This window comes from Camelus bactrianus, chromosome 11 (genome assembly GCF_048773025.1).
Source record: "Camelus bactrianus isolate YW-2024 breed Bactrian camel chromosome 11, ASM4877302v1, whole genome shotgun sequence".
Classification (NCBI taxonomy): Eukaryota; Metazoa; Chordata; class Mammalia; order Artiodactyla; family Camelidae; genus Camelus; species Camelus bactrianus.
The window spans coordinates 13,821,949-13,838,832 of record NC_133549.1 but is presented as its reverse complement, the minus strand read 5'-3'; the positions used below and the strand labels follow the sequence as shown (position 1 = coordinate 13,838,832).

The 16,884-nt window shown below is 44.9% G+C and overlaps 1 protein-coding gene across 7 annotated transcripts in view; it reads right to left on the bottom strand.

Moving 5' to 3' along the window:
• The window catches only part of MTR (5-methyltetrahydrofolate-homocysteine methyltransferase), a 98,020-nt gene that overhangs the window by 22,910 nt on the left and 58,226 nt on the right, over positions 1-16,884 (bottom strand). For all 7 annotated transcript variants that reach the window (XR_012509980.1, XR_012509977.1, XR_012509978.1 and 4 more), the window contains exons 23-26: positions 13,243-13,310; positions 12,539-12,659; positions 5,834-5,915; positions 566-664 (exon numbers count right to left, since the gene is read on the bottom strand). Coding sequence is in view for 4 of the 7 variants with exons in the window: in XM_074373268.1 (XP_074229369.1) it covers positions 566-664; positions 5,834-5,915; positions 12,539-12,659; positions 13,243-13,310 (370 nt within the window). In the remaining 3 variants the exon portion in view is untranslated. The remainder of the gene's footprint in view (positions 1-565; positions 665-5,833; positions 5,916-12,538; positions 12,660-13,242; positions 13,311-16,884) is intronic.

Sequence of the window (16,884 nt, the reverse complement as noted above, 5' to 3'; positions counted from 1 at the left end):
CTCACTCCCCCCACACAAAGCCCAGTGAGCAGATAACCAGGAAGAAATATCCCAGTGGCCCCCAAAGAGTCATTATGCCCAGTCTCCCTGGATTCCCTAAAGCTGACTAGGGAGGGACAGTTCTCAACACATTATTCTGCACAGTGAGTGCTGGGCAATCAGGGAGAGAGGCTTACAATGGTCCTGACTAATGTCTTCATTTTCTCCCATTTTTTCCTCAAGAATAAGGATCTGTGGGAGTCGTTTCAGCACACTGTCTCAGTTCCTGTTCCCCTGCTGGCTGTGAGCTCATGTTTTATTCATTCTCATAACTCTGCTACCCAACACAGCACCCAACACCTACTGCTCACCCAGAAGATGTTTGGTGGAATAAATAAAATTAATTTTAATATAACCAAAAATTATTGGGAACTTAGACACTGAAGAACATTGATTTGAACTAAAAAAAACTGTACTTCTTTAAAATGATCCCAAACTTTACCCTCTTTTAAACAGTAAAGTCACATTAACAACTATGGGATTGGGTTATTACCCAAACAAGCAGGGACCTGTTTTTGTCACTTACCTTGAGAGACTCATAATGGTCCTGTCTAATAGCTTCATATTCTTCCATGATCTCTTCAAAGTACTCATCTTTTAGATTCTCATCTAACAGCTGAGAACACTGAAAATGCAAGATCAACGTTCAGTGACCGCAGAGCAGCAGCAGAGTAACATGTGCAGAATACCGCTCATCCTGGGGTCACCGCCTTCAGGAAGCTTTCCCGTGCTAACACCATGTCCTCTCCCTGCACCGCCTCTGCTGATTCCTGCCTGGGTGTGCAGCGAAGGGCGAACTCAGCAGGCCTGGGGCATTCCAGTCTTGCACATCCTAAAGAAAGGACTGGCCCCTGACAGCTCCTGGGAGATAAGCTCTAAGCCCCCCGAATATCCTGCCTGATACAGTGTCTGTCTACCTGGGCCACTGCAAACAGTTTATGTTAACACTGATTTATGGGGGGACTTGGCTTATGTGCTATCTGGCCTCTGGAGGGGCTGAAGACTGAGTAACTAAGGTCAGACAGGTGAGTATCCCCTGCCTACATGACTGACTTCCACTAAAAGTCCAAGACACTGAGGCTCAGATGAGCTTCCCCGGGTGGCAGTGCTCCGCACATGTGGTCACACGTCACTAACTAGTGGAAGAGCTGAGCACCAGGCATGTGACTCGATGGGGAGAGACACCTGGGAGCTGGTGCCCAGTCTTTTCTAGATCCCACCCGATTTCAATCTGCAACCTTTCATGGAAATCAACCAGGACTGGGAATCTAACAGTGTCTGAGTTCTGTGAGTGGCACATCTCGGGGACCCACAGCATGTTGGTCAGCCGCCCCTCCTCCCTGCTTGCCTCTCCATCACTGCACACACTCGGGTTCTCCTGTCTGCCTGGGCAGCTACTTCCCTTACTAGAGGACAGGCCCTCTGACGGCAGGATCGCACCTCAACCACCTCCGTGCCCCTGGTTCCTAACTCAGTGCCTGGCACGTGGAAGGTGCATCCTCACTAAATGTCTGCTGATGGAACAAGGCTGATCGTCACAGTCAGCTATGAGCTTCTGCTAAGATAAGAAAGGAAGCTGATCATCTGAGAAATGTGAGACCACTCAGTAAACTGTAAAACTAGAATCAGCTAAATATTACTTACGACTAAAAAAAGCTGGTAGAAGAACAGCCACCATCAAAGCTCAAAATCACAAAGAGAACTGGCTGCTACTGGTCACACCAGTTCAACAGTCATAGCACTGCCCCTCCTCCAGCAGGACTTCCTAACACAGAACAAGGCAGGGAAGTTCAATGCCATCACCTGAAATTGAGCAAGTTGGGCTGGACGACGGCTAAAGGGCCAACCAGCTTTACATTTGTATAATTCTACGTGACTCTTCTAAGTATCTCTAAATAACAATCCAAAGCTAGAACACTCCCTTACACCATACACAAAAATAAACTCAAAATGGATCAAAGACTTAAACATTAGACGAGATACAATAAACCTCCTAGAAGAAAACACAGGCAAAACATTATCTGACCTACATCTCAAAAATGTTCTCCTAAAACAGTCTACCCAAACAATAGAAATAAAAGCAAGAATAAACAAATGGGACCTAATGAAACTTATAAGCTTCTGCACAGCAAAGGAAACCATAAGTAAAATAAAACGACAACCTACGGAATGGGAGAAAATTTTTGCAAATGAAACCGACAAAGGCTTGATCTCCAGAATATATAGGCAGCTCACACAATTTAATAAGAAAAAAACAAAACAACCCAATCCAAAAATGGGCAGAAGACCTAAACAAGCAATTCTCCAAGGAAGACATACAAATGATCAAAAAGCACATGAAAAAATGCTCAATATCACTAATTATCAGAAAAATGCAAATCAAAACTACGATGAGGTATCACCTCACACCAGTCAGAATGGCCGTCATTCAAAAATCCACAAATGACAAATGCTGGAGAGGCTGTGGAGAAAAGGGAACCCTCCTGCACTGCTGCTGGGAATGCAGTTTGGTGCAGCCACTATGGAAAACAGTATGGAGATTCCTCAAAAGACTAGGAATAGACTTACCATATGACCCAGGAATCCCACTCCTGGGCGTATATCCAGAAGGAACCCTACTTCAAAAGGACACCTGCGCCCCAATGTTCACAGCACCACTATTTACAATAGCCAACACATGGAAACAGCCTAAATGTCCATCAATAGATGACTGGGTAAAGAAGATGTGGTATATTTATACAATGGGATACTATTCAGCCATAAAACCGACAACATAATGCCATTTGCAGCAACATGGATGTTCCTGGGGAATGTTATTCTAAGTGAAGTAAGCCAGAAAGAGAAAGAAAAATACCATACGAGATCGCTCATATACGGAATCTAAAAACAAAACAAAACAAAACAAAAACCAAAAAAATACAAAACAGAAACAGACTCATAGACATAGAATACAAACTTGTGGTTGCCAGGGGGATGGGGTGGGAAGGGACTGGGATTTCAAAATTGTAGAACAGATAAACAAGATTATACTGTATAGAACAGGGAAATATATATAAGATCTTGTGGTGGCTCACAGCAAAAGAGAATGTGACAATGAATGAATGTATGTTCATGTATACTGAAAAATTGTGCTCTACACTGGAATTTGACACAACATTATAAAATGGCTATAACTTAATAAAAAATGTAAAACCAAACAAACAAAAAGAATCCAATCCAATTTACGCCTGAGTAGGCGTAAAACCAAACAGCTTTATTAAAGAACATACTCAGTAAAGGCCACTGTGTGAAGTCTATAAAAAGGCTCCCAAATAGTATTCACGCCACAGAGTATTTCCCAGTCTCATATGAACCTCACTTCAGTGGAGTCCTTATTTAGGAAACTCAGCAGAGCTAATGAAAACAAGAAGGGGGTGCCTACTCCTGAGCCCCTCAAAGTGCATGCGACCCATGTGGATTTCAAACTCTGAGAAGGTAAGACCCCGATTCCTAGGACTTGACTGCACCAACATAGGAATAGTCGGGTGGCCAGAACATGCTGCCACAGGGACACACCCCTCCTGCTCCCAGAGCCACAGGGACAAGCCCCTGCCCAGGCTGACCTGCCTGCTGGAAACACGTTCATGGGCTAATCGATGTGATCCTTCCGCCAGAGAAATCAGAAACCATCCTGTGTTTTCATGCCACCAGACACAGTATAGCTTTTCTTTTCCCTTTTTTCTTTTTCATGGCAAATTGCAGGCAGCACAATGAGAGGGAGTAAGTTGAAAATACATTCTATAATTTATAGAGAACTAAATATTAGTACCTTGCTTTTTAAAAGAAAGGGAAAGGAAGCAAGGAGGCATCCTCCAGTCTAAATCTCCAACTGTTATGTAACTGCCACATTCTGGAATCTCTCAAAGCTGTGAGATGGCACCCAGAGCACGAGCCTGTGCCGTGTTCACTGCAGTTAGACCAAGACTCTGAACTGACAGTCAACCTAAACAAATCAACCTAAACTAACCGTGCCGTGACTCCTGAAACGTGTCACCAGCACTTACCCAAAGGATTTATCATGAGACTTATGTATGAGTAATTTCAAAAGGCAGCTGTTTCTTTGTATGTGAAAACAGCCAACACCACTGGCTGTCTGACTGGACCAAATCGCCAAGAGCACAGATGCCCACACCCCGCCTCTGCCCAGCTCCCAGCCAGGCCCGCGGCGCGCTGGCTCACTGAGAAGGGGATGCAGGTCCTCACAGTGGAGTCCAGGGGCCGATTTCCTGCCCAGCTAAAGTTCTCCCCTACCTACAAGGGCAATGCTACCGCTGTGCACTTAAATAGCTCCGGCAGCCTGGGCTCCAAATGGGAAAAGTTCACAGTCATTCATTAGCATTTGAAAATAGCAACACGTCTTAAAAGAGGCTTGCTGGTTACTCAACCATGGGCCTGATACAAGCTCCTTATGAAACACAATCCAAGTATAAGAATTAAAAAATGGTTTTTAAATTGAGTTATAGAAATGTAGTTTACTTACACATTAGTCTATGTCAATGGCAGATAAAAAACTGCCATTTTGTGATTCCAGACTAATTTAACTTTATCCTTCCTAATAAAGGAGATTCATTAAAAGTTAACAGAGGCAAGTTTCAGTGATGCAGCACAGAGTAAGACCACTTGCGTTCAAATCCACATGTGCTGCTGGAGGGGTGTGCAGCCTCAAGGGAGTTACTAACCTCTTCCTTCCTGTTTCCTTGCCCCTAGAATGGGGATAATGAAAGTATCTGCCTCATGAGGATTAAGTAAAAAATCCATGTACAAGACTTATCGCAGTGCTGGCACGCTGCAGATGTTTAACACCATTTGCTATTGTTGTATAACTTCTACGTGAGTAAATTCACAGATCTCAAAGAACTCCTCTGGAAAATGGCTCAGGAAACGTGGCTGCCCCAGTCCAGGCTGCCTGATACACCTGGTAGCTCCACAAATCACCAGTACTTTCCTGCCTGCGAATGTGAAGGTTGGACTAGGTCAGAGGTGCTTCAACCATGCTCTTTCGATGAGAACCACGAGGGGATGAAGAGGGAGGGCTGCTCTTATCTACACCACACTGAGCTTCCAGGTGAGGCACCATGTAAAGACAAGACTTCTGTGACTAAAACAAACTTGGCAACCACTGGACCGCGTGGTCACTCAGAGTGCCACCAGCTATTATATCCTATTATTCAATGAAAATAATGAAAAGACCTAACAAGAGAGGACACTAGGATTCACTGACGGAGAAAAGCAGGAAAAAACACTTAAGTTTTTTTTTTTTTAAATTACATTCACTGAGAGAAAGAATCTATAATTCTGGGCAGATGCCTTTCCGTCCTTCAGTAGGATGAACTGGCCTATTCCAGGTTAAACGTCTTTCTACCTGGAAATAGGTCATTTAAAAACTTTTTTACATTCCTTTTAGCCCTGGCAGGGAATTAAGAAAGTGCACATTATATCGTAAATATTTGTAAATGGCTGAAATCTCCCTCTGGGCTGGTGTCTCAGGACCTTGGACCGTTCCTCGGTTACTCCGACCGTCACTTCCAGTGCCAGCTCAGGAGGGGGTCTCTGGAAGCTCAGGACACACTCGCCTGGACTTCTGTGCAGCAATGCTGACACCTGCAGGGACACCATCACGAGCCCCAGGGCACTCTTTCAGTGTTCAGCAAAGCTGAACAGAAGTAAACAGAAGGCCTAGGGCGATACCCTTAACTCCGAATGCTCTGGTTTTGATTCACAACACATGTGAAGTAAGGCAAGGCTCCACACTTACCACCACCACGCTCTTGGATGCGTCCAGGACGTGGATTACAGGCGCACTGTATCTTGGAGCTATTTTAACTGCTGTGTGGGTTCTGAAAAGAGGGGTCAGGAAGAAAAACATATCCATCAGTGCTGACAGTGCCTACACAGCTCTTGTTCAGAACCATTAGAGAGAATGTGTTTCTACAGTGCTTTCCAGAGAAAGATTTCATGGTACTTATAAATATTGAACTTCAGATTTCCCCAGTAAAACAAGAATGACTTTCTGACACCCTAAGATGGGGACGCCGAGGGGAAAAGACATGGATTTTGACCCAAGCTACAAAGACGCCTACAAAAAAACAAGAAAGACTATGTCCTCAGCTCTCCACCAACGGGGTGGCCTGCAACCTTGCACTTGTGAGCAGCCTGTCTGAACTAAGGGAGCCAACCAGCCCGGGTGACTGCACTTTGCTGTCATTAAGGTCAAGGGCAGTTTCTTCCTGTGACGAGCTGGGCCACCAACCAGGGGCCCAGGAGAACCAGACATTGGCAGGGGACACAGGGCACCACTCTCCAGCTGCTGCTCCCTATTCCTGGGAGACACCAACACTCCTCGACCCCAAGCCCTTCTTGTCCTTGGAGGAAGGAACCTCGGACCCTAAATAAATTCAACACAAAGTAACACAGAGAAGCAAAAGCAACAACAGTATCTTATCTTAACAATGGCTTCGCCCCAAATTCCTTTCGCCAAAACTGAAAACATCAGTACTGAGGAAGCAGCACTCTTCAATCCTAAAAATGATCTAATTTTACCAAAAACTTGCCCCCTGCTGAACGTTCATACCAATAGCATAGACTCCTTACCTGCCTTCTCCTTCTAGAACACAACACATCAAGCTGAGGCCCGAGAACACACACTCCCTCCCCTGCTGTGGCTGAGCCAGGGCCCTGAAGCTGGGCAGAAGTGGGACGTCACCACAATTCCAGGGGGAGGGCGGCACCAGGCCCTCACCCAGGAAAGGCCATATTTCCAGCTTTTCTCCCCCTTCAGGAAGCAGCAGCTTTCCCCAAGTCAGATGCTTTCATATTCTTCGCCCTCAACTAAAATGTATTTCCTTGGAAAGATGTTCAGAATATGCTATTTTATGAGGAAAAATCAAAGTGGCAAAATAGTATGTTGATACAGTTTTATTTGAAAAACCAAACACCACCACCCTCAACCTGCTGCAACCAGCCAACCTTATATAAGTGTCTGTATATTTAGAAAACACAGAAACAGACCCCGAGGTGCCCGCACTGGTTGCCTGGAGGTCAGAGGTGGGACCGAAGGTGGGAGGGGAGAGACTGAATTTTACTGTACATCCCTCTGAATTGTCAGACGTGTCCTAGTAAGTGTGGATCACTGAGGCCATTTTTAAAACCAGGAGAACACTGAAGGTGCAGTACCTGTGTGTGTTTTCAGCAGGCCTTATCTAAGGGAAAGCTCTGAAAACTCATTCACGACGAGACAGACAGGAGCACTAACAGCGCCCCCGCCGCTGTCTAAGCGCGTTTCCGCACGTCAACCGGAAGCCAGGGACTAAGGGCACGGCCACCAGAGCCAGCTATAGGGCTGCGGGACGGAAGTCAGGCCTGAGCCAGGCAGCGCGAGGCACGCCTCCTGGACGGCGAGGCCGGGCGCAGTGCCGCGGGAGCGGGCCGTGGACCTGGAGCAGCCCGACTGGCCCCACCGCCTCCTCAGGACTGCCTCTGCGCCTGCTGTGCGCTTGGGGACCAGAGATCTGAAGGCACTTCGGGTATTCTACAAGGAGGGAAGATTTTCAAACAACAGGAAAAGTTACAAAGAAGAAATTGCTTCCAGTTTCAAAACAGAACACAAGTCAGACTACGTGTACTGCTGCTTCAGTGGTCAGCAGCCCGAGCACACAAATACACCTCCGTGTTTTTCTGTATGACGTTCCCCCAGGAAACAGTATCTTACGCCTGATGTGACTCCAGTGACGTCTCTTTCAAAGAAAGCCAGTAAAATGTTAAATTTCTAAATCAACATATTTATTAAGCATCCAATCAAGGGTTTTCAGTATAATTCTCGCCACTGTCTCTTTGAGGATCTTCTGGGAAGGGGCAGTGAGAAGAAATGGATGGATTCCACAATTTAAAAAAATAAAACAAAACAAATAAAAGCAAAGTGCTGCTTTCCAACATAAAAACGGCCCAAGCTGGATGAGCACAGGCATGAAATCCGAGCTTGCCTGCCGTCAAGAGCGCTTCCGGTTTCCTTGTGAAATAATCTGACACTGATTCTGCTTTTTCTAAGCTTCCATTTACGTGCACTTCTCCAGCTGGAAGATGTCTTTCTGAAGTCTGCAAACCACTGGAATCTCTCTTCCTGTTCCTACGTACCAAGAACAGAGGGCTAGACACTGAGGCTGAACCCCAAATCCATCTCTGCTAAGTCACTCATCAAAATTTACGATTTAATCAATCACCTCCCATACTTGCTAAATGGACGTGGTAGTGTCAACCTTGGAAGACCTTTCTTTAACACTCTGAAAAGAGTAAGTACTCCAAGCATTTACTTCATATCATGTCCTATCCCAGGATTAAAGTGTTCTACATAAATGCACATGACCAAAACTTAAAGTTTGATGAGAAAAACGAGAAACAGAAGTAAAGATGGTAAAATTGAAATGGAATCAGGAAATTAGCATGTAAAATTCATTCCATGAAATGCTACACACAGGCCTGAGCTCTAAGCTTCCCTGCAGTCTATTCAAAGGGGAAAATAACATCAGTTATGTGATTCAGCACCTTACTTCACAATAAAAAAAGAACAACTCGGAAAATTATCTCCAGCTTTGAGCAATGTGACTTCCTATTGAATTCTCCAACTTAAATTACACAAAAGATAATTGAAAAAGACACTTTGCAGTTATTGGCTTTAAACCAGTTAAAAATTAAGAGCTAACTGCCAGACTCGTGCCCTTGAGAAGTTCTGCAGCTAACGTGGTTCCTAGCTTGTGCTATAAAGCCATCTGTATTACAGACAGGACAACACTCAGTCTCCTACTCTCCCACAGCTGCAGGTAAAGAGGGACCCTCCAAGCACATTTCTACCCATATGTGACCCCACGTCTGCATAACCCTTTCAGCCTCTCCAAGGATCCATCCTTAACGCCTCATTTCAAGTGTCTCGGGGGTGCCGTTCTAATTCTATCAGGCTCCCCGCCACAGGCCCCTGAGGTCTGGAAAAGCCATGCTGTTACATTCCCTCAGAGATCTGCTTCCATGAGAACTTGGAAGTCCTGAGCCTCCATCTGCTCAAAAACAGTTAGCAAAGGAAAGAACTGGGCCACTGCCGAGCCCCGGAGAGGTCTGTAGGAGGTAATAGCAAGGGCTTCGGAGACAGTCAAACTCCTCAGTATTTTCTAGCAAAGCTGACACTCCTAGGGGCAGATGGCTTCTTACACAGATACAAAAAACACTAACCATAAAGGAAGAAACTGATATATCAGACTTCATGAAAAAGAAAAACTTTCATTACCCAAAATATCACTAAGACAGCAAAACGTAAGAGATGAATCTATTTAAAATATGTATTTCTGATAGAGCCTATACCCAATATAAATAAAGAATGCATACAGATTAATAAGAAAAAGGGCAGAATACCTAATTAAAAAAAAACTTAAAAAGCATATCCATATGTCAATATGCACAGGAAAAGGCACTCAACATCATTAGTTAGCAGAGAAATACAAACGAAAACCTTATCAGCCTGTTACTACATACACACTAAAATGGATAAAACTGGAAAGGATGTGGCACTCACAACTGCTGGTGGGAGTATAAATTAATACAGTCGCTTTGGAAACTACTCTGCAGTATCTAATGCAGATGATCACACGCGTACCCTGTGACCCAGCAAGCCTGCTTTGGGGCAGAAACACACACAAAGCAGCATTCTGTGTAACAGCCCCAAACTGGGAAACCCAAAGTCCACGGCCCGTAGCACCACCGCCCGTAGCGCAGGTAAACATGCCCCAGTGTATTATGCGAGGCAATGTTATATCACAATGGAAAAAAAAGAAACAACTACTGTAACAACGAGTTTGGGCCTCAAAGACACAGCGTTGGGCCAGTCACAGAAGAAGACCCGTAACAGGATTCCACTTATACAAAGCTGAAATGCAGGCAAAGCCGAACTCTGGCAACAGAAGAGACAAGAGCAGCTACTGGAAAGGATGACTTGGGTGGGTGTATCCAGCGAAGTCCCTAGGGTGTCATTAATGTTGTTTTTCTCAGTCTGGAGGTTGTTATGTAAGCGGTTTCATCTTTGCAAACGTCCATCAAGCGGGGGCTCTATGATGTGTACACTCGCTTCTGCATGGCCGCTAGACCTCAGTCACACAGGGCTCAAGGAAGCCCGACTGCAGGTGTGAGACCTTCGCCCACTGTCACCGCTTCAGAATGGAGTCAGAGCGGGGAATTTCACACTGAAGTTCTTGGAGGTTGCATGAGAATCTGTTTTTCAAAGGCTGCTCTAGCACCACAGTGGAGAAGGGGATGGTCACCTGGAAGCTACTGGCTTTTATTTTCTAAATAATTTCTCAAAAATTGCACAGGCATGAACGAGAACAGAACCAGAAAAGCTCATTGAGAAATAAACACTGGAGAGCTGAAGAAAGCCTGGGAGGTCAGAGGACCCAGATTTCTGTCTTCACAGAGGAACACATCACAGTTCCCCCGATGATAAGAGATATTCGGCAACAGCATGAAGATAGTGGGTGATTTTTGATCTGATTAATTTTACCTTCATATACCAGGCTCTAACTGTTAAGAGTCATTTATGCCTAATTTTTTCAGTGATGTATCTTGAGAGGCTAGTCATGTTTCTTCTTCTTTTTTGAGAAACCTCTTTAGTCTGGCAGCTCTTAGTTGGTTAAGAGATATACTAGAATCATTTACTGATCATGCTCCAACTTGCACAAGTAGCACTATGTGGCTTCCTGATACTGAACTTCTGAGTGTAGTGTCCCACCATACAAAATGGTTCTTATTTTGAAACCAGCATCACATTTCCGTAACTCATAAAGCTTTTCATGGTATCTGCTCATTTAAATATTTATTTATCCTATTTTACAACTGTGATTCTACAAAGTCTTTCATTCTGACAGTCATCTGTAGATTCTCCCACCATTCTCTTTACTGAGCTAATGAATATTCACACTATGATCATCAGCTACCCAAGACCATGCTCACTGAAACCCTAGTTATCAACGGCTGGTCACGTCCCTGGAGAACATATCCTGGCAGATAAGCCCTCTGAAAAAACACGCCCAGTTTTCTAATGTGAGCAACAACAGCCACACTACCGAGCCCCCCAGGTATGAAAGCAACTAAACCACGCAGAACACTGACCACGCACGGAAAGGACCCATGCAGATCATGAGTAGAAGGATGGCTAATTCTATGTGCCAATTTGCCTAGGCCACGGTACCCAGTTTTTGGTCAAACAACAATCTAGATGTTTCTGGCAAGGTGTTTTTTAGATGTGATTAACATTTAAGTCAGCGGACTAGGAGTGAAGCAGATTACCCTCCATACTGTGGGTGAGCCGCATCTAACCAATTAAAGACCTTAAGAGAAGAGACCGAGGTCCCCAGAGGAAGAAGGTCTTCTGCCTCCAGACTCAAGACTGCAACAGCAACTCCTACCTGGTCTCCAGTCTGCCGCCCTTCCCTGCAGACTTCAGACTTACCCGCCCCCATAATCACATGAGCCAGTTCCTTAAAATAAATCAAATCCCGCCCCCCTCTGCACCTGCTGTTTAAGGAGATACACACACATCCAACTGATCCTCTTTCCCTGGAGAGCCCTGACTAACACGAATGGCTTGATGTACAGTTGCCTCCAGCACGGCAGGAACCCCAGAATAGCCCTGACCCGGCATCCATCACACTTTGTAGCAGAAAAGCAAACTGCAATCCAGTGGGACCATCAAGGACAAAGCTCCATCTGGGCACTGCTCTCTGCCAAAGTGAGCTACATAGGGCATAAGGAGTGTGTCATAAAAAGTCTAATACCTGTAATTAACATACCTCTCACCAAGCAATCATTATGATCATGGCCCCAGGAAAAATCTGGCAAACTGAGTAACGATCATGTGACCAACTGGAACTTTCTCTTCTTTAAATTATTTGACCCAAACGTTCCCAAAAGGTTTCCCTTTCAAAAACAACTTCCCAAAGGATCCTTTGATTCTTTGTCTCTAGGTCAGCCTCCTATCTCAACTATTACAAGGTCAGAATTTCTTCAAGAGAACCTGGAATTATTCACTCAGACACCTGCTTTAAGACAGGGAGTGGGCCAAAGTTCAAACAATGGCTCTGTGCCAAGAGGCACAGCTTCTCCACTCAGTTTTATTTCAAGAGGAATAAGCGTTTGTTAGAAGTCTCAGGAACTGGACGGGAGGTGAAAGGATTAAGGAAAAGATGATTGCAAGTCAGAGGAATCCACACACAGGCAGAGGGTGGGGAGATGACAGGAGTTTCTTGCAGCATGCACCCAAATTATGCTGGCTCTTGTCCACGTGAAGACCAGAAAGTTCATATGTTTATATAATAAGAAGCCAACACACTGTGCATAAGGAAAAACTCAGGTTTTATCACTGTTTCTAAACGCTGGCATCTAAGAGAACTTATTGTGAAGCAGAAAGCTCATCGGCATGACCTACCTCGAAGTGGTGGCTCCTCCAATCAGCAACGGGATCTTTATAGCTAACCTCTCCATCTCCTTAGCAACAAAAATCATTTCATCCAGGGAAGGAGTAATGAGTCCTGACAGGCCGATTATATCTATGATTTAACAAAAAAAAAAAAAAAAAAAAAAAGGACAGTAAGAAGGAAGATGAGACAAAAAGAGGAAAACTCATTTTTAAGACTCCAATAAAGGCCACAAGACAGAACATAAATTCCCAATTTCTAATTCTGAGACTTCTTTTTTGACTGAGGGTTTTCAATTTGCTGTTTGTTTTTGGTAGTAAATGTGATGTGCAACTTAAAAGTTGCAGTAATATGCCTGCCACAGTTTGGGGAAGCCATGCAATAAAGCATATGGTCAGCTCATGATTTCCTAGACTCAGCATGTCAGTGTCTGAAGAAACAAAAACGCAAACACACTCAGAGGAAAAAATCCAATACAAAGTGTTCTCTTATGAGAAGCCTGTCCTGTCCCATTCCCCTTCCTCAGAGCTATAACGGAGTCTCACAGTTGCCTGGTCAACCCTCCAACCGCCATTACTAATGACAATGCAGGAGCCCCAGGCAGGGCTGGCACCTGCTTGTCTGAATGTCCCACCCATCCCACGTGAGCTGGGCCATTCCTGTTTACTGACAGACAGACACTGGGGGAAGCGACATTTACTGCAATGCACAGTACCTGCTTTGTGGTCAAGAGCAGCTTTCAGTATCTTATCACAGGGAGTCATGACCCCTAAATCAATAACTCTGGGACACAAAAATGAGAGGTGAGAAAATTAATGAGAACACATTAGTGACAAAGCTAAATGAACATTTTTATTTAGCCACTAAATACTGCTCTAAACTAAACTGGAATCACACTGAAAAGCTCGTCTACCACCACCACCACGCCTGTCATTTATTAGGGACGGACTGTGCGCCAGGGACTGTGCCGAGCTTGTTCAAACAGCTTCGCTGATAGAATTCACTGAGCATATAATTCACCGTTTAAAGCATACAATTCAGTAGTTTTTGGTACAGGACATTATTTTCTAAGCTCTGGTAAAATATATGTAATATATAACTTGCGATGTTAACTATTCTTAAGTGTACAATTCGGTGGCAATAATTGCAGTCGATCACAATATTGTGCAACCATCACCACTTGTTTTCAACTCTTTCATCACCCCAAACAGGAGACCTGTCATCACTCAGCAGTGGTTCCCATCCCCCGCGCCCCCGCCCTGGCATTCTCCTCCTCCGTATATTTATACAAGTGGACTCATGCATTGTTTGTCCTTTTGTGTCTGCTTAGTCGCCGAGCATAATGTCTCCCAGGCACATCCACGCTGCAGCCTGTGTCAGCACTTCCTTCCTCTTACAGGCTGAGTACTACTCCATGCACGCATGTGCCATGCGATGTTTGTTTATACACTCATCCGTCTACAGCAGGCACCTGGGTTGTTTCCACTACACCAAGCTCTCTACATAAGCAATCTCGCTTCATCCTCACAGGAATTCGATGATGGAAACACTACCATGGCCCATTTTTTGGGTTTTCATATATTTACTTCAAGCATTTATCCAAATATTTATATATAGGGTGGATTACTATAAATGGGATTATTGCATCAAAGAATAAAAATATTTTTATGATGTTTAATTTATATTTTAAATTTGATTTTGACGTAGGTCTACCAATTAATACTTTTTTTTTAAAATTCTTGAAAACGATTTTAATGAGGAAGGACCCTGAGAAGTGTTGGCCCAGAAGTTAAGCATCCTGTCCAGTCAAACAACTAATAAGTAGCAGGGTTGGAATCTGAACCTGGATCTGACACAAAACCCATCCTCTTAGCACTTAGGCCAATAAGAAGATGCTTGGGAAGCCCATTCAGTAAATATCCATCGCATGTACTACTTTGGAAGCCATCAAGAAGGGTAATCAAGAAGAGGTCAGTTCCTGCACACAGAAAGCTGACAATAAGGAACTCTGGTTACCCAAGTCAAGGGAGAGAGAGACTGAACCAGGGAGCAGTTCACCAAGAGAAATGAAGTGAGACTCAAAGGAAGGGCTGACCCTGGAGGGGCACACATGAGGAGGAGGGCGAAACTGGGCAGAAAAAGCCTGGAGCACGCCCTGAGAGAACAGACTGATACCAAGGAATTTTAACTTGTAGAAGAGATACCTTTCTGAAACTCAGAACAAACAGGATTTCTGCCCTGGAAAATATTCTATATACTGCTCCTCTATCCTAGATTTATTGAGCACCCATAACGCCAGACATTTTTACGATTTAATTTTATCATGAGTATTTCTTTCAAAGATGCTTTTAAAAACTACAGCATGCATTTTCACTTATTTCACAATGTCAACAATTCTCAAGTAGGCAAAATAATTTTAAATAAAAAAATCAGTGCTTAAGAACTACTACCAGACATAGTATCGGCAGCTACCAGTAGTAGGTGTTGGACACCGGGGATAGGGAGGAGCCCTGCTTCTCAATATATACCCTTTCATAGTGTTGGAGTTTTTAGCTTGTTGCCATATTACTTAAAATTTCTAAAAAAAATAACCTAGCACATACGGACCCCTCAGCACGCAGACAGTGTCAGTCAGCGACAGCTATATTCAGGTTTGCCAGCGCCCACCCAGCAGAAGACAAACGCTGTAGGTTTTGATGGCGGGGCACTGCAGGCTGTAACAGGAGCCAGGCGGCACCTTTTTTTTTTTTTTTTAGCACATTGAAGAAAAGTCTGATAGCTGGATTTGCTAAACTACAACTAAGCACAGACCACTGCATATAAAACTCAGGGTAGTAGCATACTGCCTAAGACAAAATGGCGTGCATTTCAAAACTGACTTTTCAACATTGTATACCTTTAAAATATTCAATTAAAATCATCAGTGCGATGGCAAGAATTGTCTTGCTCTCAGTTCTTTTTCCTTCTTTCTGCAGTGCATCTCTCAGGAATACTGCGTGCATGCTTGCTCTGAGGAAAAGCAAGACCTCACGGCTGGACAGAAATGGAGGAAGGAGAAAGTTGTGGGGAGGGAGGTCCGAGAGGGAGAAGAGGGCATGTCAATGGCAGCAATCAGTTCAATGTTCAGAACATGAAGTTTGACATTTCTTTAGCTATCCAGACGGAAATCTCAAACAGTCGACTGGATATGTAAGTCTGAAGTCCAGGTGAGAGATATAACTTGGGACTTGTCGCATATTAGATGGTATTAAAAAGTCCCAAGACTATGTGTAAAAGATTAAGAAAAATAAGCTGCCAAAAGCGGGGGAGCAAGCGGAGAGGGAGAAAGCGGGGAGGAGGGGAGAGCGGAGAGATGCAAGAGAAACGCCTTCACGAGACAGGACGAGATGGCCTAAGGCCGTCCAGGCCCTCGTCCCCCAGGGGTGCTCCCTGTACCTGCAGCACCAGCACCAGCGCCACCTGGGAGCTCGTCAGAAATGCAGAACCTCAGGTCCAGACCTCCTGTAACCAGATCTGACCTTCATCAAGATCCACAGGTGATCAGAAGGACCATTACAGTCTGAAAAGCACTAGGCAGTGAGGACAGAGAAGAGGTCCAAGGGCTGAGCCCGGACACTCGCCCATTCAGGGGTTGCAGAGAGGGAGGCTCAGCGGTCACTGAGGTAAGAGAGGTCTGCTCACAGTGAGCTAGGGGACTGGGTACACGTTCAGTTTCCAACTTACTAGGTTGCCTTAGGAAGTCTTGCTGGGAAACAGCCAACTATACCACTGTTTAGAGGGACCTTTCCCACTGCTTTCCTGCACAGAAAATAATATTCATGGCAGCGGGATACACGAAGGAGGCTGCTCACCGCCACGACAACCAGTTGAGGGCTGAGGCTGCCCCTGCCCACCCTAGAAGAAGGGGTTTGGTTTCTCAGCACATCTGAGCTGAAAAACTGCTGGCAAGTTCTACATGAAAACAAACTATGACAAGTGCTCCAACAGGGCATTTACAGTGTGTCATGGGAGGCAAACTGGGTAACAATCAGAAGCATCCCAGGGAGTGACAGCAGCTGAATTTTGAAAAACTAAGTAGGTGTTAGCTAGATGAAGGCCCAGAATCACGAACAACTGGCCATGGGAACCCTGGCTGAAGGAGGGATCTGAAGGCTGGGTGACACCCATCCCTGTCTTCTGTGGCCGCCACCATTCTTCCCACCACCCTTCCCACCTTCTCTCCCTTTACTTCGTCCTGCCTCCCCCACACACCTCTCTGCCTCTCTTGGCTTTGCCTTGGTTTCCATCCTGCACTCTGAGCCACACCCCATGTCTATAGGCCTCTTCTTAGACAGATTCTTATATTCTACCACATGAG